This window comes from Lutzomyia longipalpis, chromosome 2 (genome assembly GCF_024334085.1).
Source record: "Lutzomyia longipalpis isolate SR_M1_2022 chromosome 2, ASM2433408v1".
NCBI lineage: Eukaryota > Metazoa > Arthropoda > Insecta > Diptera > Psychodidae > Lutzomyia > Lutzomyia longipalpis.
This window is the reverse complement of record NC_074708.1, coordinates 29,791,064-29,816,571: the sequence shown is the minus strand read 5'-3', so window position 1 is coordinate 29,816,571 and position 25,508 is coordinate 29,791,064. Positions and strand designations below refer to the sequence as shown.

The following is a 25,508-nucleotide window of genomic DNA, read 5'->3' as shown; positions in this document are numbered from 1 at the left end:
GTAAAACCAGAGACTCGATATAAATATATATATCGCGAAAGCAGTGCTGTAAATTGACCCCATGTGCAAAAAATTGGTCAAGCCGAATGATAAGCGCTCTACTCTTTTTTTTACACAATCTGGGATATTCCCGCCATCTCCAGATTGAGAATTATTACCTCAAATCAGTAACAGACTAAATTTGGAATTTTCGGAAACTTTTTTTTGGAAAAACCTCAAAGATTGTACTCGTGGATAGATGCAACGATATTTTTCCCATTTTCATTTTTTTTCTTTCCCCTGAGTTAACAAAAAATCCAACCTGCAAACCATCTATGTTTGATTAACTCTGACTTTTATTCCCATACTATTTTATTCATCATAATTTGCTTTACTTAGAGGCGAATAACATGCAATGTTTGAAAATTGTGTGAACTCAGACTATTATTAATATGTAGGTACAGCATTTTTTTTTCGAAAAACGTGCGTGTACTCACATAGAGAAATCGAGAAAAATTTAGCAAATATTTTTCTTATAGAAATATGTAGGTGCTAATTTTATACTGAAATATTTCTGAATTAAATATATTCTTGTGAAGGACCTGATAAAGGGTGAAATATAAATATTTGTCAAATGACACAAAATTCTAAAAGTGTTCTTTTGATTTTCTTTACTTTCATTAAAATGTTTTTGAACATACAATTTTTATTTTTTTCCTGGATTCTTTGGAACAGTTTTAAAAATTTTATTGGTACAAAATGAATTGCTTTATTAGCACCTGAAGATTAGTAGCGCGATTAAATAAAATCAAAAATTGTAATTTTTGTATCTGTGGGAACATTAAGTCCTCATTATTGAGAGTTTTTAATCACATAAGAAGACACGAATCATTAGAAAACTTTGAATATGTAATGACAGAATGTTGTGGAGCATACTCTTATGAACCACAGAAGCTTTAACGTTTGAGGTCTACATTATATATGTAGAATGTTATATATTGCGCCTCTTGTTTTAATCTCGACATGCTGAGAGGAAAAACTTGTCTTCATGGGCCAGTAAATTTACATTTTGACACATAAGATCACCATGAATTGATTTTAATGAGACTAATAAGAACTCTAGAGTGACACTTATGCTCAATGCATTGAATATTATGATTTATTTTTGTTCTAAATAATTACAATATTTGCACTATGTTTAAATTTCAAAAGATATTCACCCCTCGTTAAAATATCGACACCTTAGTAAAATTAAAATCCGCTGAAGCTATGTTAAACGATGACACGTGCCTTATTCTGCAAAGTGGTGATAGATTCTCCATTAGATTATTAGAAAAAAAAATGGGTGGATTCGCAATTCAAAGAGTCAAAAAGCCTTTTATCAAGCTTTTTATGCCCTTTTGCTTCGCCAAGTTGAATTTCTTGGAAATCATTCTTGCAGTACTTTTTTTCATTTAAAGTTAAACAAAAAAAAAACGAGTGTTTTTTTTTCTTCTTGAAATGGAGGTAGAAAGAGAGACAGAGTGCAAAAAATTAAAGAATTAAATAGTGAGGCAGATTAAATAAAAATCGCCAGTAACATTGATGAACTTATTCGTTTTACTCGTCATTCGGGCACAACTTCAGCAAATAACCTTGCTGTATTTTTTTTTACCTCTCATCTGTGAATATTTTTGCCGCGTTCTATACCATATTATTTTTTAAATTATATACATATATGTAGGTATATACAACACTATCATAAATGTATTATCCAATCATGCTGAAATCGAATAGAGCTAGTTAATATTTATACCTTTTAATTACATATATTTATTTTGTCGTGTTTTTTTTTTGCAAAACCGTGCTTTGTCTCTTGTTTTGTATTCATACTAGTTTTAATGACGCTTCTGTGTGTGGTTTTTTTGTTGTGTTGTATTAAATTCTTGTCATGTTGTTTTACATACATATATGTATGTATTTATATACAATATACATATCTCTATGAATGCTACAATGTAAATTTATCTCAAAAAATTCTTCCAGCCACTGATACTCTTCGAGAGATCGTCGAGAAAATTAGACATTTTATTTTTGGTGGTGGTGCTTATAATGTTGAATACTATTGTTATCGTGAAGGCATATAAGGAGTTTTAAGAAACAAAGTAAAAAAAAAAAACACGAGGAGTTTGTTAGTCAAAAGTGCCATTTTAACGTGTGTTCCCAAATGTTTTTATTCCATTTGTACATTGTAGCTCTTACCTCTAATTTGCCATCAAATTTAGAGGGTGATGAGGCAAAACAATATGTGTGTTAATTTGTGATGTTGCTTCGAGAAAAGTTTATTCGTGATACTTGCGGAAGACAGCATTAGCAGGAAAGAAGCAAAGAAAAAAAAATTGCCCAATTTGTTGGAGCTTTGTTGGGGGATTGAAAGTTTCTCATTTTGTCGATTGTTGAAAGCTGCTCTTTCACTGTCGTAAGAAATCATCAGAATTTCCGACATCATCTACTTCTACAGCACAAATCATGGATCAAGATGAAATAGGTACTGTGACTAAAAATTACATATCAGTTAGAATATTATTCCTCTAAAAACATTATACGCATGATTTAACACAATTGGTGCCCTTTTCAATCTATCTATAAAATTGTTATTACAAACTCTATAATGTATGTAATATTCTCACCTTAATATTCCTTTAGAAAATGCAAATTTGATATATTTGCATAAACTGTTTATATTGCGAAGCTGCTTGTGAGACATATAAAAGATTAAATACAAGCCCATTTTATTGCTTTTTGCATGTATCTATCTCTTTTACTCTACTGTGTAAATTCCTGGAATTACATAAATTTTTTTTAATTTCATATACAACGTCTGCACCACCTTCACATTTTTATAATATTGCCGTATGTTTTCATAACGCATGAAAGCAACTTTGTACAATAATAACAAAGTTTTTCACGAAAATAAAGAATTTTCTTCAAAGTAACTATATTACATAGTTCTATAGATCGATCTAGCAGCATTACGATTTTAATCCATTTGTCAAAATTCAAAATATTAAAATAATTAAAGAGTTTAAATAAAATTAAAATTAATTAAAATATTTATGTACTTAACACTTCATATAAAAGAAAGGAGTCATGTGTATCAGTTTCATCTCATTGCAAAAGCAAAGACGGAGTAAAACAAATTAGTTGGAGCTTTTCTTTAGTTAACTTTTATGCACAATCACTTCTATGTACTTAAATTTTATCATTAAAAGCTCAATGTTGTCTCTTATGTTTTTATTTAATATTAGTAGATACTTTAATAATTAAGTATAAAGGAATAAAAAATTGTTATCATAAACATTACCTATTCTTCTATGTATTATATGTTTTATTAGTTTAAAATATCACTGTTAAAAAAAATGGTGAATCCCCCCCAAGTGATTAGAATAAAAAAATCGTCTCTGAAATTTGAATTTTAAAAATTTCACAGCATTTTGAAAATATTTATGAGATCAAGATCATTCTGGGGCATCTAACTAATAAAATTAATGCTTATACAATACACGTTTCATGGGTGACATTTAGAGACAGTCGCCTACCTCACACGTGACTCTCCCGCATTCATTAATCTTTTATATTATGTTCAACACGAGGCGGAAATATACATTCAAAAATCAAAATTTTATCCATTTTGATGCACACAAGAGATGAAAATATAAACAAACAAATTAATTATTGCTTTTCGTTCCAAAATACGCACAATTTTGCGCCTTTCTGCTCAAGAGCCGTTCCATAAATAGTAGAATAAATATATAGGTATACCTATAAAATAAAAAAGAATAATATGGATAATTTTTTTGTAGCTCGTGGTATTAGCAAATGACGAAAAACGGTCTTTCTTTTGTTCCTCTCACATATATTTCTTACGTCTTTTGTGGAGAAAATTATGCGTGGAGGAATAAATTAGCATATCAGAGTCACTGAAATCAGTGAAAAATTACCGAAGATCGGGGTATTCCCCATTGAAAGACCAGATACGTAAACATGGTTTGGCCAGAGAGGCAAGAAATCGTATAAAAGTGTGACTTTATAGACGTGTTTTTTGCATTCATGACGCCATCGATAGAAAATTGATGGGAAATACATGATATTTATACACATAAAATGGTCAAAGCGTTTCACGCAAGTGCTTTTTTTTACGCTATGGCAGCGATCGCGTCTTGGAGAATTCAGTGTGATTCACCTTTCTGGTGGAGCAACATTTAGGTGAGAGACACACATGAGGTGCTGTCCACTTTTGATTTTTCCCCAAGAGTAGCTCATTTAGCTAAAAATTATCGGTGTGATTCATCTGCAGCCGGCCATTCTCGTTGCTTTATCCATCTCTTCGCGTGCCTCTGTCTAGTGTATTCTCGTGGCTCAAGGATGAGTTTTTATCAAGTGAATTTTCATTGAGTTTTAATTTTTTGTTGTTGTTGTTTCCTCATACCACGAAACTTGTTGCGAATTTTCACGAGAATTAAGATAAAATAAGAAGGTTTTCGCGGAAAATATTTACAGTTAAATTAATAACTCTTTATAATTCATTATTTGTGCGTGTGCAAAAGATGTGCTGAGGTGGTTGAAATTAATTAATTTATTATATATACCAACATACAACAATCCCTTTCTCTTTGTAAAGTAACTTACCTATAATACTTTTTTTTTATCGTTTAATAATTTAATTATATCGTTTTAAAAGATATATGCGGATCCTCCATGTATAAAGTATAAAGTATAGGGAATATGTTTTCATTTTAGCGACGTTTCCGTTTTTATATCCTCTAATTTTTTTTTCTTTGAAAATTTAATAGCAAAAATTATTAATATCTAGTCGAATAGTCTGATTGTAAAAATAAATTTTGGCTAACGACAATTATCACTTTAAAAAACAAACTTAACACCATCGTGTCAAAGAACTTATTTTTTAACACCGAAAACATCAAACAAGACAAATATGCAAAAAAAAATCATAAAATCGTGCTTTCTGGGAATCTTGAATGCAAAATTTTTATTTCTTATTTAATAATAACAATTCCAAGAAAATGCAATTCAAGAAATCTCCAAGGTTATATCTTATTAAAGCTCTTCTATGACTTTATGACCCCTAGTCTACCAGTATGTACTGTACATCCATTTAACATTCAACAACAAACTTTCAACAATGTTTCTTGTTATTTATTATAATTCCGCGTATAATATTTTAAACCTATTTTTTTAAAGATATTAAATGTTATGATAAAAGAAAAATCTCATTTTATTGAATGCTCCTTTTGCATTGTACTGACGAAATCTCTTTTATACCCAATAGCATATACAAGAAGAGATCATGTAAAAAATTTATGATTTTTCTTCAATGAATTCAACAGAAAGTTTTTGTGCGTTTCGGAAGCATCAGCAATTGTGGGAAAATGTTAGTATCAAACTGTGACGTCGTCAAAGGAAAAAAAATGTCTAGAATAAAAGGAAAAATGTTGGCGTGAGTGCACGTAAATGTTGTTTTGTTATGATTTAATTACTCGTACAGCATTTTCACGGAAGATTCCGATAGCGCCATGCATATACAGGCGAGTTAGCTCGCGAATGATGCATCTGAGCAGCTGCTCGAGACGTGGCAATTTATGAGAAAAGCGTTTTAGAGCATAGAAGCATAGAACGGAAAACGGTGCGATTAATCACGGGGTTAAATGGGTCGAGAGGGTGTCACATGGGGGAGGCAATTTTGTGAAAACACCACGCGAAGGAGTCTGGAAGCGAAAGTATACGCATATTGCCAATTTGTCCGCTAAATTGTTGCTTATTTTGAAAATTCAATATTTCAGCAGCGTTCACAAAATTATTATATCCACACTGCGTGAAGGAATACGTTGTAGAAGAACATTTTCGTGTTTTCATTTCGTGTATTTCATTAATTCAATCCCTCTGGGCCACCATGAACGTTATACTGAATACTAAGATTAATTATCAAGGGATGATTTCTCATTCAAGAAAGCAAATTCATATACAAAGCGTCTCGGAAAGTCCTTAGAAAAAAAAATATAGGTATATAGCATAAAAGAGAATGAGTCCATTAGTGGACTCAAGGAATGAAGCTAAATAATGAAATATTTTTCTTTCATATGAAAGTACCTACATTAGATTTTATTAGAGCGATAAGAAATATTTTAGTTCGTCACTAAAGAATATAGAAAAAAATGTAAAATCATTTGAGAAAAATAAGTTTGTCAATTTTACATTTTTTTTTAATGAAGCTTTTGAAATTGTATTTTGTCCTTATTATTTTCAATCTCTTCAATGATAAAATAATAAGCATTACCTCTACAGAAGACGGGAAGTTCTCTTTTTTACTCATTTTATACAGTCACATTTATTGGGACTATTCAAAGATACTCACAAAATGGCCCCTTTCCTGATACCTATATTTTACAGCACGTTTGTATGTATATATATTTTTACAGCTTAAAGTATATTATTATCCAACTTTTACGATTCCGATTATTACATTTATTGCACACAGTGGGTCTGTAGGTTTATTTACGCTGGAAAAAAGGAATTAAATTCATCATTTTGAGATGGAAAGTTATTTTTCTTCGATTTTATGAAGTTAATTCTGTTATATAGGTATTTTTGTTTACAGAATTTTAAACAAGATAACCCAAACCAAATTGTTTGTTTACTTTTCATTAAACTCTTCATATGGAATTGTATCATTATTAGGGTTATTAGGTGTTAAAAAAATAGTTTTCATAGTAGTTCATAGTTCAGACTAGTAATTCATAAGAGAATTTTATTAGATAAAGAAAGAAACTAATTAGAAGCTTTCAAAGAACATTCTTTCCTCTTTGTGCTCTTAAATTCAGCTAGTCAACTTACGACCTAGTCGTACAATATTTGCTTCTGACTATATACAATGTCTTTGCAATATTAACTAATATACGAAATGAGCTTTTCAAGTAAATCATATAATGTAATTAATTATATCTTCCATCACATTGAAGCAAAAAAAAATCTTCACACATTTATTTATTAATAATAAAATGTTAATGACTCTATCAGTGAGTGTGTCAAAGACATTATTATAGCTCCCACTTTTTTATGTTCATCCACTCAACTTATTTTTTTTACCCAACAATGAGGAATTTAAAGTGTTGTCTTTCATCCAGTATTTCTGGATTTGGTCAGTATTTCTAGATGGAAGATTTCCAATTGTATGTGGTGACGAAGGAAAGAGAAAGTGTAATCCGAAATACTCTGCGGTCATAGGAGAATATTCTCGAGAAATTTATTCTCGTCAGTGATGTTGGAGAAAAGTCAGGACAGTGTATAGTGAAAGAAAGACCTTCAGTGTCGCCAATCAATCATTCTGCGTGTGAGTTGGTGAAGAAATTGGCACGATTTCCAATTGAAACGTGCCACTGGCTTTTTATATACGAATAGGACGTTATTCAAATTGCCTTTCTTTCGCACATTCAAAGCATTAATTCCCTTTTGCCTTCTATCTTGTGCAAAATCATTCTCCTGCCAGTTTATTTTCCTACCAAAAAAACACTGTGCCAAGATATTCAAGAAATATAACATGTTTATGTTTATAATGTAAAGACTCCTAATATATGAAAATTGATTATATTATATTTTTTTTTACCGATTAAAAGATATGTAGATTTATAGATTAGCATTTTCAAAAAAAAAACCTTTGATGAAAATCCAGACAAAAGGTTTGTGTGTATGGTACATCTTGAACTTACATACCAAGATTCTCGTTGATATGTTGCGGGTGACACATTGAAGGAAGAATTCCTATGAATTGTGTGTATACATTTAATAACAAATCACACATGTTTTCCAACCGCTCACCGCATATCATTTTAACCTCTTTGTCGCATTTTCCCCCCAACCAATTGCGCTCGTCTTTTGCAAAAGACATTCAACTTGTCCAAACTATAATTAGTTTCTGTGGTGAGTTTATTTTCATACGCAATATCTGCACCTGCTGTGGAAATAATGAACGCAATGGTATAAACAGTTTGAGAAAGATTGTTTTGGAGTCCATTTGATGATTTGCAGATGCTGCGAATTTCTCCCCTTCACAAAATAGAACTTTTCAAGTGGAATAAGGAATGCTATATCGTCACTGATTTTTTCTTTTATTGTTGGGAATCGATGAAAATTGAATGGTCTGAGCGGGGGGAAATCGATTCGTAGAAATTACAAGGGAGCTTTTTCACACAAAAAAACCACACAAGGGTGAAAATGTGTCGTAGATATGAAAAATGTTTTGGTAGCTTTTCACCTGAAATATTATGGTTCCTTTGTGAAAAATTCACAGCTGATTGTCGACTGTCGAATGTTCGCTTTTCCCAAAAGAAAAAAAACCTTTTAAGTCCAGGTAGAGAATTCGGTGTATTACCGTAGGTTATACTAAAATACACATATAGTAAATACCTACTTCCTAGTCGATGTGAATTGTAGTAAAGTCAAGAAATCCTAAATCGACAACAGCATAATTTCATAAATAAATTTAAAATTAAATTTAAAGAATATTAATTTTATTATTTAAATTAACCTGAAAAGATTATCATACTGTTACGCAGAATTATCATACTTGCATTAGAACAAATTATATAACTTTTACATTGCATTTGTCTTAAGTCTCTCGCTGTGCTACGTCATACTTTTCAATTAAAAAAAATAACTGATATTTCTAAGTCAGTTAAATACACAGAAAATCAGATTATGTTGTTCAATTTTCCTTCTCACAACAGTTTTAATGGAATCCCAATCAATTGCGGAAAAATGTTGGAAACCGCAATAAGAAAATTATTCTATTATCTTCTCTTTTCTCCTTACTATTTAGATCTCAACACACTGCGTAAACGTTTCTGTGGCACGGAAAACTGTATCAAATCAATTTTCATTTTATTTCTCAGTCAATTTTCATCAATTTCTCTGCACTAAAGACTCACAAATGAGTGCTTTTACTTCAAAATATTCTAGCTGAAATAGTGCATGAGATTTCCAATGAGATAAATTTCAACATGTGTATGCGATTTATGATTTTATGACTGTCAGGATAAGTAACGAGGAAAATCCTCTGTATGTCTGTTAGTCTTGAAATAGATATAGAAATTCTCGTGGTGTGAAATACACACTGCTGACAATTTAATGTCGGACAAATTGATCGATTAATATTTCATTATTCTGCCATAGTCAATTTTAAATCATCGACCCAAGTAAAGGGGACTTTACATGGGGGGAATTTACTGACGATCTGTCCAGCCTGAGGTATTATTTTTAACCTTCTGTATATAACCATTGATTGGCGGGAAAAGGGGGTCTTTTGTGCTGAACGATTGTAAATTATGCCTCTGCTTCGTGGTTATATTTAAAATGTACGTGGAGGGAATTGTAATTGGAGGCAAGTGTTTGAGTAAATTTTTTCTTGCACACATCAATACGAATTTCACGTGCTTTTCCATAGACTAAAACACCTACGCAATTTCGAGATATTCGGTTCAATTTTATCCAAGTTAGGAGAATACGGTAGCTCAAAATGGGATGTGTGTGAGAAAAAAAGCCTCAAAGTGGTGTCACGTCCTCGTACCCTTACAAATCACTCACAATCTAGAGAAATAAAAGAAGGAAATCAATGTTTTCCCTTGATATATATCTTTCGAAATATAGAGAAAAATCCATTTGGCATTTAGCGAAGGTGAATGTAAAGAAAATTGTAAAATAACGACAATTTGAAAAGGTATAGAAGATAAATTTTATTTAGATTTTCCTTTAAATAAAACGTCATTTCTTTGCTATATAATATTTCAAGATTAATCTCTTTTAATAATTTGCATTATGACAATTGAACAAAGTTAAAAAAGCGGTTACATATTCAATTATAATTCTCCAATTCAGTTCTAAGTTCTTTCATTCACATTTTGGGAATTCAATTCAGTGTCTACAATTTTCATCATCCTTGTACGCCACCCACACAGTAGTTTCCACATTCTTGAATATACCAGAATCCAGAATACAACCGAATACTCAAAATTGTGGAAATTCAGCAATATAGCGATTTTGAACAAGCAAATTTTTTTTGTCTGTAAATCCAAAACATGAACTCTCCCATATCAGTGGTTGAGAGAATCACGCAAATTTACTCATTTTCCACGTGAAAAGTGAGAACATAAGAAACATTCCTCAAGCAAAATATTCTTGATGATTTCATTCGGTTTTCTTTTTGGATCACATTCAAAAATTTAATGTGCTCCGCTATATACTTTTGTGCGTTCTTTTAAACACAATCCCTGTCATAAGAATCCGCATTCCATCGCAATGGTGTTTTTGTTGATTTTCACCATCGGAAACACATGCTTGGAGGTACAGGAAAAGCTATATGTACAATATATACATACGTTTAAGTTAAGCCAAGGAGAAAGAATAAAAATGGTAGATGGGGATCGATTCCTGAATGTATTATATGGGAAATCACTTTGAGAAGATACTGCGTCAATGGAGGCGCCAGGAGAGGCGAGATAATTTCTAGCGCAAGGAGATGTTTTTTTTTTTTAACTTGGGGGAAATTTAACAAATAGGAAAAGCCAACAAACACCGTTTTCGCAACACCCCCATGGAGTGTAAACAATTTTCACGGTGCTCGGAGGGAGACTCTAAATGTCTTTCGATGGAGGCGCCTGGTGTGTCTTGCGCTATTGTTGCAAAAACATTTTCTCGCAGGCAATCCACTCGAGTGTGTGGGTGGTAAGATGATAAGAATTTTATCATTTCACCAATTGGATATTCTCTTTTCGTAAAATATGTTAAGAGCGTACATTCCTGAAAGTATTTGATACTATTTTGAATTAAATATATGGGTGTGGGATGTCATATAATTCCATGATTCTCCCTACCTCAATTTGATCAAACCCAACAGTTTCTAATTATAACATTGCATACACTAGTGCTTTCAGATTGACCTACATACCCCCGTTCCATCTAACCCAGCGAATTAACTCATGAACAAGGATTTGCCAGACTATATTATCCCACAACGGCTCTCTATGTTGAATGGAAGGGTGATGGATAAAAACAGCATACCCTTTGCCCTTCTGTATTTTCCACCAAAAAATGTGCTCTTTAAAATGTATAATAAATTAAATTTTGCCTCTGGGGGTATCAACAAAAAGGATGGCTCTTTTTCGTCCCCCACATCCATCACAATCCATCCCACACACAGAATAAAGCTGAGTCGCTTCTTTTACTCGAAAATCATTAATTTATTCCAAGGTGATACATACATATATCCATATATCTTGAAGAATACAATTTTGACAAGAAAATCAGTATAATATCCTCCTTTCAATTGCAAGAGCTAAGGTGCTCAACGATAGAAAATGCATTAATTCCTGGAAAAATTATATTGTGTAGCGAGCAATTATCCTTTAATTCGCAGAATTCCTATTGATTTTCTTCGAGTTTTTTGGATTATTCTATTCTACCACATTCCTCGAGACTAATTGATGATGTATTTTTTTCTCTTCTTTTTGGTGAAAAAAAGTGAAAAATGAGCGGAAAAGTGACACTTTTACTTCTCAATTTTAAATATGACTAATGGCTGTGGAATTTCAAGAATGCATTTTACTCTAAAGACAACACACATTACTTATAGCAATGTAGTAATCAATGTGGGTGGGAAAACAGAATGTTTACCGTAGTCGTTAGAATGTCCATTGCTCCACGAAACCCACCCTCTTCAGCACACATTCCTGGCATTTTTCTCACACCATATTCATTTCCGGTGAGGGTTGAAGTATTTTCATGAAATAATCGGAGCTTACGGGGAACTTTTCTATATCATATTGCTTCAACGAAAACCTTTATTGATTTGGAATTTTCTTTCTCAGAATATTTTTCAGTATTTAATTTTTATTCTTTTGAATTCTAAATTTTGAATGAGAAGTCGCAAATGTGATAAGTTCCTAAACTTGAAGTGCACCACCTGTAGGGACATAAAAATTCGTCTTATCGTATTATAAGCAACTCCCTGTAATGGTTATTAGCTGTGTTTCTTTCAGACACAGCTTTTGTGTACCGAGCAAAATCGAAAGTCGTCAGATCGGGCTCAAACTTGGGATGAGCACGAATTAGGGTCCCCACATTCCAAAAAACGTATGCGCCAAAAATAAGTTTTTTCCGGCCGGCCGTCCGTCCGGCCGTCCGTCCGGAGTTCAGAGCTAAATTGCAAGAGAACGGTAATAGATAGAGACTTGCGGTAAACGGCAAAGTTTAAATATCGACTGGAAGACATCCGATTATGATGTCAAATTTTACCCCCCACCCCCGCGTCCGCCATTTTGGATAACCTCAAAATTTTGTTTTCGCTATATCTCAGCCGCTATTATAGCTAAAAATCTGAAATTTTTATATGTTGTAGGGGACATCAAGAGCTTTCCAACGATACCTCATTTTCGAAAATCGGTCAAGCCGTTTAGTCAATATGGCCGCCACAATTTTTCATCGAAAATCGACCATAACTCGAAAACGGCTTGACCGATTTTGATCAACCCGGGGTCAAATGAAAGATCTCAACAAAACCTACAACTCTCTAGAACATCCGAAGTTTCAAAAGTGACCGCTAGGGGGCCAAAAATCAAAAACAAAATTTTCGATTAGTTTTCGATGAATATCTCGAAAACGCCATTATCGATTTGCTTCATTTTTGGATATGTTATAGCTGACCATATTATCTAGCTCCATGCCAAAAATGAAGAAAATCTATGTCTCCGTTCTCGAGATATAGCCTTCCAAAGTTGGCATGTCATATCTTGGTTTCTACAAGTCCGATTTTGATCAACTCAAGTGCAAATGAAAGGTTTCGTGAAGCCCTACAAATGTTTAGAACATTGCAAGTTCGAGAAATGACCGCGAGAGGCGCTAAAGTCAAAATCAAAATTTTCGAAAATTTCGAACTCGAATATTTCGAAAATGCCATTATCGATTTACTTCATATTTTAATATGTTATAGTTGAGGTTAAGACCTTTCCAACGATAGCTCAAACTCGAAAATCTATGGATCCGTTCCCGAGATATGGCATTTTAAAGATTTATTGGGGGATGACTTTTCAACTTTTCCCGACTTTGCGCGTATTTAAACTGATTCGCGTTCTAGTTTGCTCTCACAAAATTGGTACACTGAAAGAAACACAGCTCTCGTAAGCTTGGTCAGCTTACCAGTACATTTTATTTATGTTTTAACAAAAAAGGTACTAAAATGTGAAAAAACAATCTAGATAAATTGTGTCAAGCTGATAGAAGGAAAAAACGGTAGCGGTTTTATAATGCAATTAACTCTGTATGGATGTGATAAGAAGTGATTAACAGTATTCTACTTCCTTAAGTATACCCAATAAAGAAGTTATTTTGAAGATTTTAAATTACCTGTTTGTACATATAATAAGGAAAAAAAAACAAATGGGAAAATGTGAAGTGTTTATTTAATTATATAATATTTTCAGTATACCTATCTATCTTAAAAATTTGATATTATGTATGTTAGATATTAGATTTACAACTTTACGCTACTGCAATTCTTGGTAATAAGGTCTTTAATATTATCACTCTATTCCAGCCATTCCAAAGTTAATGGAAAATAAAAACATTAGAATATTATATAATACTTCTTGATTAAATATTTTGTTTGCCTTTTGTCAAAAGTGTACATATTGATTTTTTTTTTCAATATTCAAGTATTTTTTCTGCTAAATTTATTTAAACATAATTTGTAACCATATCAAACCTTCGTAGATATTCTATTTGAAATGAAAAAAAAACAACTTTAATAAAGCTTAATTTTTGTGAAATTTAACTTTAAAAGAAGCCTCTTATGAATACATATTCTCTTACCACCCACACCTTTATCCCAAAAACATTAACTCCCAAGGACACAGATGCTGTGGTGTCTCTATTTGAACGCTAAAGGCGATTTGTGTTCTTTCTGTGTACTCGAATGGATTCTCGAAAAAAGAATCACACCCACTTTCCTGTGCATGAGCTTCTTCAATAAGGACCCTTCACTCTCCCAATGGGTCACTATCCCTAAGATGTGAATGTTCTTCGTTTTCGAAGGGGGTGTTGATGTAAAAGCACATACGGGATATTTATTTGCACTTAAATTGACCTAATTCATCTCTTCTTGTTTTTGCAGGAGACATCCCACTTGACTTGGACAATGCAGTGTGCCTCCAAGATGAGAATTCACAAATCAATATAAGTGATGTCAGTGAGTATATTGATTTTTCTTCATGACTATGTGTAAAATATGTAGGAAGAGATTGCCAGATACCTCTACTAGCTGAAAATTAATTAGCACCTTTACCATCTTGAATTGTATGTGCCTAGCGTGGCAATTGGGAATTTTGCACCTTCATTTCCTTCCACAAGTGCTTTTCGCGTGCGATTCTTTGTCTCCATGGCGATTGGTTAACCGACGTTAATTTAACTTCTTTTTATTGTCGATAGGGAGATAAGAAGCTAACACGAAGGAAATAATCAAATGCAAAATTTTTCATGTGAAACAATTTAGTTTTCGGGTGTTGGAAATGGAATTGATGGGTAATTAGCAAAACACATCTCCATTTCCCTGTTGACTGCTTCCACGTGTTTTTTCGGATTTATAGATTATACCAAGAATACCAAGAATTGACGGAAGAACAAAAAAAAACTTCTGAAAGACAGACCGGATGGAGCTTTCGATCAGTGGGTGATTGAAGATCAATTTGTCAAGTGGAATATTTACGTGATGGAATTAGGTCATAGCATTTATGCTATTTGCCATTGTAAATAAACAAATATTTCACCAAAAATCATATGAATTTTAAAATATTTGCTAATTGAATCAAAAATAAATAATTCCGTGGTTATTTTTGGAAATGCAAAAAGAATACATACATAATGTTACTGCGAGAATTTGGAATATTCGCGTCTAATGCAAAATATTCATTATGAGAAAACGTGATTTATTATACATCAAAAAGTTGATTGAGTGCTTATTAACTGAAATCAACCGAAACTCACAACGATATTAATTTGGAAATTGCAAATATAGCAAAAGAGGAATATACATAAAAGACCCGTATTTCCACAACTGTTTGAATTCGACATTACGTTTTTTTTTAGAATGAGCTTTTTCTGTTTTTTTCTTCTTTTTTCATAACATTACTCGGGTTTACCAATCTCGCATCGTATAGATAGATCAATCAATAAAGTGTGCCTACCATCGTTAATAAATTTTGGACTTGACAAACGTGGGAGAGGGATTTCCCATTGAGAATGGTCACTGACTCTGAGAGAAACCCATCTCAAAATAGCCCCAACGATAAGCAATATTTTCCAAAAATTTGTTCACAAAAGTTTATCACACATGGGAGATGAAAAATAAATTCGCACTCATAGCAAAACTGTATGTGTATGTAAAATAATTTACAGAAACATGTGAGAAGGAATGTAAATGCGATGACGGCGAGGTATATGTAGTTAAATGGTGAGGGCAGGGAAGAAGGTTTATTTGGGCAAACGATGTAATTCTGGTGTTCTCCTTTCGTTTTTCCCCACATTTTCCTCGAGGCATTCACATCTCTCATTTTCTTCTTCGTGTCCCAGCTTTTCTCTGCGTTGGTCTCGATATCAATTGTTTGACGTCATCAGATCCACAAATACATCACCAGTTTTTTTTTTACTTCTTCATCTTTTTGGTACCCAAGTGAGGTCGGAGGTGTTGAGGATTTGTGGTATACAGCGAGATGCTGGGGCTGTATAAGAAATTTGTGGTTTTTCTTGAGTGAAAAGCGCGTGTGAAAAACAATTGGTCTATTTATAGAAATGCAATTAAAATGATGATAAAAACAAACACTGGGAGTGATATCTTGAGCATATCTGGCAGGCTTATGTCTTTTCCACTCGATGGAGCACCACAAAATTTAGCCTCGAGACTTCAATGGCGATGCCTCTCAGGAAGGGTTCTATTTTAGAGATTATAGAAGACTTTCTCATCACAAAATATAATGCCACAGAATATTCATCAATTGACTTTTAACCAGAAAGATGAGAGTCAAAGAGAAATGAAAAGGGCACAAAATTTGGAGCTCCAGAATCATGCGAGATTTTCTCTCACACGCAGATGCTTCATTTATGACAAAAAGATAAGGGACAGAGGAATATCAATGAAATTTTAATGAGATTCGTATAATTTTCTGTAGCACTGGGTATAAATTTACCATTTTGTCAGCTAAAGTAAATATATTTGTGTGTGAATAGTTCAAATATAGCTTTTCCTCTGAAATATTTAATCGACCCATTCAAAAATCCATTTTCATGCATAATTTAGATTATGATTTTCTCGTCATGTCTTGAAAATGAAAACAACACACCAAAAGATGTATTTCTTCGAAAAATGTTGCTTTAGGTTACAGCAAAATGCACAAATATTTTTCGTCAAGAATTCAGTCTTGTTATTTCAGAAAAAAATTGTTTGTTCTCTCAACAGAGGCTTAATGTTGATTTGCGAACTTGTCGTTTTTTATGGATATTTAAATTGATATTTTTGTTAATTTTTTTTTAGTTAACCTTTTGATGTATCATTCAGTTAAATTTAACAAAGAGAAAATTTTATAAATTGTTCAAAATATGCAAAAAGAAATATTTCGTTGCAGATTTTCTTTTGCCATTTTTGAACAAAACAATTTTGGAATATTCCACAAAATTTTAATAATGTGTAAAAAAGAAGTCAATATGATCATGAAAATTTTTTTTCAAATCTCTCCATTATAAAAAGAACAAAAACAAGAATTAGAATTGAACTTTATAGAGAATTCATGGCTGACAAATTAATCGAAAATTATATCTTTCCATTTTGTATGAGAACTTTATAGATTGTTCACTCAATCATGTAAAAATCGATAGCGCATGGCATTGATAGCATCATGCAGTCAATGACCACAACATAAATTACCAACATAGTTTTTTGGAAGCATCTTATTTACTATATCCGCAAATTTTAGAGGAAAATTTTTACTCATATCTTAAAAAAAAACTCCATATTCTTTGTTAAAGAAACAATAAAGAAAATACGCAACAGAATTTAGCAAAAAAAAAGTTCAAAAATGGCCCATCATTGTCTAAAATTGATTGATTTTTACGATTGAGTCATAACTTTGTGAGATAGACTCCGTGAGAAACACGTGGTAAATATTTCGGATTTTCTTATCGCAGTGGGAAATCCATGATTTTTTTTCTCAATTCACCGGGAAACTTGGCTTCGATGCTGACAGACCATCAACCGGTACCATACCATGTGGACATGGGTATATTATGTACATATGTATGTATGTAGTGAGGGAAATCATGAAACAGAAAAAAGACGGGAAAACTTGGAAACCGGTGACAAGGAGGCAAAAATAGCTCACAGATCATGATGAGAGAATAATGTTGGATGGCGATTTCTTCTGCGCTAGCATCTGTCTTGTTCAATCGCAACTGTAATTTAAAGGTCGCGATTGAGGCGCTCAATCGCAAATCGCGATCATGCTTCTGACGTTTTTTATGGGTGCGAAAGATCGCAAAAGTGGATGTAAATCACCCAATTTTTGCGGGGAATTACCGAAGCCATTGGATATTTCGTCAAAGATACTATCAAGTGGAACAAAGTGGATAATTGAGAAGAATTAAAATATATATAGCGTGTGTAGTTTATATAGAAAAAAACTCACCAGCAGTGAATGAGAAATTAGATTTCATCAAATACATACATAGTGGTCAAACATTATGATTTCTCACATGCAGACGATTCTCAAGGATTTTCTTCTTTTACTCTGACTGAGCTATTTTTCTAAATGCTTCACACTGTGTGTGAACTCTCTTATAGTTTTCTCACTTTTGTGATTTCTTCATCATTTTATTCCCTTTTTTATCTTACGCTTCTTTCCTGTGATTCGCAATTTGCGTCAGAGAGGACAAAAAGGCCAAGAAAGCCTCACAGAGACGAAACAAGTCATAATTCTTTGTTTTTTGCAGACAGAAAAAAATAAAGTCAAGAAAAAGAAAAGCCATGAATAATTTTTTTCTTAACATTGACGAAACATTTAGCCCCTTTTCTCATCAAACTTATGAATCAGACAGAACACCAGGAAAAGAATGAAAATAGTATTTTCCGGCTACAAAAAAAGGATAGTTTGTGTAGTATTTGAGATAAATAAAATAAAGTGAAAGGTGTTAATTTATCTTTAGATATTTATTTGTAAAGAATATAATAAAATTTTACTTTTAGTCCGTACCCTATTTTAGAAACTAAATCCAAGAATATTTTTTTCCTCTTTTCGAAAATGATTGTGTATTTTAAATGAATAGGAAACTTCAAAAATATTAATTTATAAGTTGCTTTAACATATTTAATTCAATTTACGTCATCATACAGCCTCTCTTGTGAAAAGTGAATTAGGAAAACATATACATATGAAAATAATGCTTAAAGAACATGCTAACAATTTTGTTATTGAATTACCCCGCGAGTGTCACGTAATGGTAATTGTAGTAAAATATGTATTCATGTGCAATTTCTCCAAAAAGGAATGTTTTTGTCATAAACATTACATTAATTAAATTTCCGAAATGAACAGAATGTAAAGCAGATAGATTAAATTTGGAGAGAAAAAATTAAAATTGGCAAAGAGTACATAGTAGAGGAGGGCAGCCTAATTTGGACAGAAAACGGTAAAAATCAACATTTTTTAATTTAATGGGTATTTTAATGTCCATTTAAACCCTAATATTATCTAAAATTGTTTAAAAGACTTAGCACGTTTGAGTAATAAATATAAGATTAATAAAAGAGCATTTCAGAGGTCCACATTGGACCATCCTCCCCAACAAATGGTACATACATAGCAAGTTATTCGAAGATTTGGGAATGCTCGCAATATTTGATTCTCGTGCCGATTTAGATGTCAATTAGTGTCTATAGAGGCGCGAAGAAGAAAAACCAATTTTTCAGTGTGAGAAATTAACTCCCAAAGATATTTTCCACTTTCAAATCAATTGTAAAGTACAGAACAATTATATACGCGAGACCATTTGAAAATACACGCTGTTTGTGTATGGTGGAAAGAAAAGAGAAATATAGCAACAGAAAACATTAAATTCACCAGGCGGCTCCACTACATTTTCACTCGATTTTCACTGGCATCGAATTTACAATTCATAGGGGGTTATCAATTTAAATTGTATTTCCCTTTAAATATTTTATGAATTTTTATATAAAAAAAAGCATATAAAAACATTATTACCTGATTTTTTTGTTTATATTACGTGGAAATAGTAATTAAATAAACATAAGAAAAAAAAACTTCTTGTTTTTCCAGGACTTTTAGCGAGGTCAATTAATGATAAGCTATCAAAATAATACATCAGATTACAATCTAAAAAAAATCTTATTACACTTCCTTATCGTCACTAAACCTTTAGGACCGCAGCTTAGGCAGCCATGTGCTACAATGCGTCTCGAAACTTCAAGGTTTAGTTTTTTTTTGCTTTTTTCGCTCTCTACGGAAATCGTAATAAATTCAATTAATTATTTTTTATCAATTGCATCAAAATTATCCGCCTACAAAAAGCGATCCTAATGATATAATTTGATATAATAAAAATATCGTCTGAAGTTTAAGGTCGCAGTCTAAAGTAATTTGGAAGGTCACTATCAATAGATTAGAATCAACAAAACAATAATAATATAACTTTAAAATTAATACAATAGTTTGCGGAAGAATTTTACTAAATAAAATAAACTTCTTAATATAGAGAAATGATCGGATTCTTGCGATCGTGGACATTGTAATGGAAGTATGAAGCTCCCTCTTAGTGATTTTCAATCTTTTGGGTGGTGAGAACACACACAGGAAAAGTGCTGGTTACGCAAAATTGAAATTTTATAAATAGACACTGTGTAGCTCATAGTTGTGAACACCACAAAATGATCTCAAGACACAAATTTAGTTAATTTTCATATTTTACTCGTGGAAGGATCTAAATTTTCTCCGTTTTCCCATTTTCCTCTCAATTCTGTGCACTGTTGCCCAGGCAGTTGACACTCATAAAGGTTCATTTTAAATTATTATGTATATACCTATATGTTGATCTCTTTTTCACGATCTTTGAGTCATACTCGTTGGTTTTTCTTGAGAAAAGTGTCGCTAAAGTAATTATCATGGTGCCAGAGGGCTGAGGAAGTATGAGGTTTCTTCTGGGGAAGATGTGTGTGAAGTCAGTGAAAATGACAAAGGATGTATAAATATTGAAAACTCTGTGGATGACACACTTTTCATGGCATTTTTCCAAAAGAGAAAAATCCCGCACGAAAGAGGAAAAGTGGTTGGATTAATGAATTTTCTTTTTTTTCTCTTCAACAGTTGAAGTTATTCAGACAACAGATCCTACATCAGCAAGAATGTTTGGGAACGGAGAAGGATCATCCCAAACTGGAAAAAGTACAAATGCCAGTCATGGGCGGCCAAATGCGTATGTTAAGATCACGGAACAGCCAGCCCCAAAGGCACTGAGGTTCCGTTATGAATGTGAAGGCAGGTCGGCGGGATCGATTCCGGGTGTCCATAGTACACCCGAAAATAAGACATTTCCCAGCATACAAGTGGTAGGATTTACTGGCAGGGCCGTAGTTGTGGTGTCGTGCGTCACAAAAGACAGGCCCTACAAGCCACATCCACACAATCTCGTGGGAAAGGATGGGTGCAAACAGGGTGTTTGTACAGTGAATATTAATGAGGAAACAATGAGTGTCACCTTCAGCAATTTAGGGATCCAGTGTGTTAAAAAGAAAGACATTGAAGAAGCTCTCCGGGTGCGTCAGGAAATTAAAGTGGATCCCTACAAAAGTGAGTTGAGAAAAAGAACCTTTTACAACTAAAAAATAATTTCAAGCCTAAGAAAAGAGATTAATTTGAAATTTTCTCTTCCAGCTGGATTCAGCCATAGGGACCAACCCTCAAGCATCGACTTAAACTCAGTGAGACTATGCTTCCAGGTGTTTGTGCAGCAAGATAAGAATAGCTCTTATGTGCCCCTACCACCGGAAGTATCGGATCCAATTTATGATAAAAAAGCCATGTCTGATCTCGTTATTTGCAAACTCAGTCATTGCTCGTGTAGCGTGGCCGGTGGACAGGAGATGATCCTTCTCTGTGAGAAAGTCGCCAAGGAGGATATTCAGGTACGCTTCTATGAAGAAAAGGATGCCCAGGTGGTTTGGGAAGCGTATGGAGATTTTCAGCATACCAACGTACACAAGCAAGTAGCGATCTCGTTCCGGACACCACGGTATCGGACACTAGAAGTGGATCAAATAGTTAAGGTACGGGAAATGAAGTTTTTTATGCAAAGGTTGATTTAAAAAAATCTATGATATTTTCAGGGATTTATCCAATTGAAGCGACCATCAGACGGTGCAACAAGTGATCCTCTGCCATTTGACTATTTACCACTGGATTCAGGTAGGAAAACATTCTGGTCACTGCGTCAGGGTCTGAATCTCAACAAGAGAAAGACCACAACCTCCCTTGAGGAAACTTTTCAGCAAATTCTCGCCGCGGATCGAGAGATGTTTGGGGATAAAGCATCAAATGGTGGTGTTGAAGATGTTGTCACTGTGGATGCACCAATTATAGTGGAAACACCATTGGAAAAGCATGTTGATCCACCAATTAATTTGGAACAGCAGCAGATGGCAAATGACAAGATAAATGAATGGATGAAGTCTAATGAATTTATAGAAGCAACAGGGCAGAGGAATGAATATGAGCGAGAGGAAGATAAGACACTCAATGAGCTTTTAGATCAAGTGGCAGAGCTCGATGAGATCTACACTGATCATCAATTGCGGCAGCACAGTCTCATTGAGAATGAATTGTCTTGCTTGGATAATTCCTTGCCAAAGTTGTCTGGGAAAGAAGAATCAATGGATATTGATGATATTTTTGATGATGCCGCCACATACACAAGCCTCCAGAAAGCCTTTAAAAATCCCATTACGATTCCCATGGATGATTACCCTGTGCCTCCACCGCGCCCACCCCATTCGCCAAATTTTTACGATCAAGTTGAACCGGTGATTATTAATCCACCAGCTCCCGTGATTGACGTGAGTCCGTCGAAGGGGGACAGGGATGAGGGTGAAAAACTCCCTCCCCTTCCACCTAAGCGAGTGAAAAAAACTCCGGGCAACACTCCAGTTCACGATCAGCAAGACAAGGAGAATGATTCGAGCAAACTCTTTGGTTCAGATCTCGAGAGTGGGCTCAGTAGTTTCTCCAATAGTCGACGTAGCTCAACGCGATCTCTTACACCGCGACCACCATCCCAAATTATAATTATGAAAACCCCAGAACCGGGTCAGAGACCCACTAGTCCCGCTACACAGTCCAATACTCTCCCAAAACAGAAGAAGCCAGGCTTCTTCTCCAAGCTCTTTTCGCGACGCAAAAGCAAGGATAGTACGGCTTCTCCATCAAGCGATAGAGCCTCCCCAAATTTATCACGTGAACCCAGTCTTACGAATTTCAGCTCAAGCGATCCCAATCGATCTTCCGTCCGCTCCCTAAAAGTGCCCTCAGCTACACGAAAAACTGGCAAACCCGTAGCCCGGAGTGCAAGTTCAGTGTCCGGCAAGAGGCCCCATCTTACCCCAGATATCATCCACATCCCCCTCAAGGGAGAATCATCAAATTCACTTAATTTCCGCAGTGGCAGTGGAACTCATCTCTCCTTCCCTGGCAATGACCTCTATGAGCGTGCGTCCACGGTTACACTTAATAATAACGATCGCAAGACCATGTCAGCCCTCCAACTGGCTGATTTACCCCTGCAGGACGGGAATATGGAGTTGATTGCTATCGCGGACGCACAGAGCTTACGGAATTTGTGTGAAGGGCAATATGGGGTTCAGCTTGATCCCAGTGTTGATCTCACTGAAGCTGAACACTATGCTCTCTACACATCCGTTGCTCCACATGCTACTCAAAGTGAATTTGATGAAACATCAGCATACTATGCACCCGTTGAGGGGGGTGAAATCCTCACGCCAGCTGAAGTAGCACAGAGGCTAACAAACAACCTCTAAAGTGCTCAATTTTGCATAAAAACTTTTTTGCCATACAATTGACTATCAATTTTGTTACCTATACAAATATTTTGTTTTTTGATCGAAAGCATCCTAGGTGATCATAGACAGACAGTGATCCTAGAACAGACTTTATCTTTATAAGGATCAACGTTCTGAATTGAAAAAAAATAAGTTCAAATATTTTCGAAAATTCTTCAAAAAAAATTTAAGAATTAATTATTGTTTCAATTTATTTATTATATTTTTTTTAATAATTCTAGATTATAGTTTTTAAACACATCCTAAAACTGCCAGTTTAGCACAAATCTTTCACTATGATCACTCCTAGGGCTTTCTGTTTTTTTTTTATCGAATAAATTTTAGGACCTACTCCTTCCTGGAAGTCATATCACATGGGAACATAGGAATCATATTATTTAAATTCATATTTTTTTTTCTTTTTCACGTTTTTTGTAGTACTTAAACATAAGCGACCAAAAATTGAGAACAGGGACATGCTTTACAGACGAACACAAGAACACAATTTGCCCAGGAATTCCCAGCCAGCTCCCCCTAGACAGGATGGTAGTAAGTTTCCTCTTTTTTTTTGTTCTCTCCTCCATTTTATCTGGGCTTGAGGGTGTGTTTCTGTCCCCATTTTCTCAAACATTTTTTTTGCAAACGGTGGTGGAGTAACTTAAATATTTGGTGGTGGATTTTAGGATCATATGATAAAAAAAAATGTGTTTCGCTCCTTCAGTCGCAGTCGATCCAAGGTTTGATATACATATATTCCAAAGGAAAGTTGTCAAAAATAAGATTTTTAATTTTTATTTAAAAAAAAAATGTTGAAAAACGGACAATTTTCTTTTGCTATATATTAAATAAAACCTTGCATTTTTCGAAATGTATTTTTGGGAAAATATTCTTCATATTTTTGTGCATTTTCTCATATTTTAGCAAAAAGATTTAAAAAAAAAAAAGAAGAGTTTTTAAGAAGTTTGGGAGAATATCGAAAAACAAATTTTATTAATTAGATACAAATTTGCATAAACTTGCATTACTGAACTTTTTTGAATTGTGAAATTAAAGAAAAATAATAAATAAAACACCAATTTTTATTAATGGGGTATTTTTAAAAACAAAAGATTTTGAAAAAAAAACATTAAAATCAAATGAAGATCATCCATAGAAAGCATTTGAATAAAAACATGATAAAAAATATTATGTTAAGAGGAATTTTAAACATATTCCAAAATTTATATTAGCTTCTCCCAAGCTCCAAAAAAACTCAATCGACTATTTTTATCGTTCGACTTTGTCCTGGTGACAAAAATTAGTAAAAAAAAAATAATAAATTTTGATTAGAAAATCTATAAAAGAAATATTTAATCTTAATAATGATATTTAAGAAAATTGAAAAACCAAAATAGTATTTTTTATAACACAAAATAATTGATATGAAAAAGATATTTTTAAATAAATCAACTTTGCAATCATATCTTGGAATTTGAAATAATGAAAAAAAATCTATTTGTGCGATTTAAATCGAATATTAATTGGAAGAAAAAATGATCTGTAACTTTGTAAAATTGAACAAGTTTAGATCGTTATTTATATATTTCCCTCCATTTGTGGAAAGTTATTTGTTGATGAATTTTTAAAAACGATAAAAAATTGTTTTTCTTGGCAGATGAGAAAATATTTGTATTTAGAAAAAAAAGAGAATTATAAAGAATTTATTAATATTAAAGAAAAAAATGGAAGCAATTTTATAGTGTTATTAAATGTTAAAAAAAATTAGACGAAATGATTATGATTAAAGATATTAACGATTAAAATATAAAAACATACTTTAGAAGTTTTAATTGTTATGATTTAGTTTTCTTTTTATTTAAATTTCTTTCAATTCTATCGAAGTTAAAAAAGTTTTATTGAAGAGACTATAGGAAAAAACTAAAGGTGGGCTTTTCAGTAAGTCTTTGGTGTTGTGTGTGAAATATTTTTCTTTGTGTAGTCAGAGTTGATAAGTTTACTTTATTAAAGATAAAACATTAATTGATAAAAAAAAAATAATATGCTTTTTGAATCATACAAGTATCTAATATTTATGGTTTCTATAGAATGTTTTAGAAGAAATATTTTGTTAATCATATTAATTTTCATTTTATTTGACTAACATACCTATAATTCTCTGTGAATTTGCAATTGATTGCCATTACTAATTAAAACATGTGTGTTTGTCTATCATCATTTCATAGGGCAAAATGCGGGCTTTCTCAATATCCCTCTGGCGGATACGATAAAGAAGGAACCGCGGGGTAAGAATCGCATCTACCACGTGAATCCGGCCCATCAC

The 25,508-nt window shown here is 33.2% G+C and overlaps 1 protein-coding gene across 6 annotated transcripts in view; it reads left to right on the top strand.

The window, feature by feature from the left end:
• LOC129790037 (embryonic polarity protein dorsal) overlaps positions 1-25,508 on the top strand; it is a 29,525-nt gene that overhangs the window by 3,245 nt on the left and 772 nt on the right. For 2 of the 6 annotated variants that reach the window (XM_055827206.1, XM_055827205.1), the window contains exons 2-8: positions 2,005-2,506; positions 14,195-14,269; positions 20,445-20,927; positions 21,012-21,403; positions 21,464-21,542; positions 23,627-23,737; positions 25,411-25,470. In XM_055827206.1, the coding sequence (XP_055683181.1) occupies positions 2,488-2,506; positions 14,195-14,269; positions 20,445-20,927; positions 21,012-21,403; positions 21,464-21,542; positions 23,627-23,737; positions 25,411-25,470 (1,219 nt within the window). In that variant the 5' untranslated portion in view covers positions 2,005-2,487. Of the gene's footprint in view, positions 1-2,004; positions 2,507-14,194; positions 14,270-20,008; positions 20,135-20,444; positions 20,928-21,011; positions 21,404-21,463; positions 21,543-23,626; positions 23,738-25,410; positions 25,471-25,508 lie in introns of those variants that run through there. The other 4 variants (XM_055827210.1, XM_055827209.1, XM_055827208.1 and 1 more) reach the window with 3 other exon arrangements.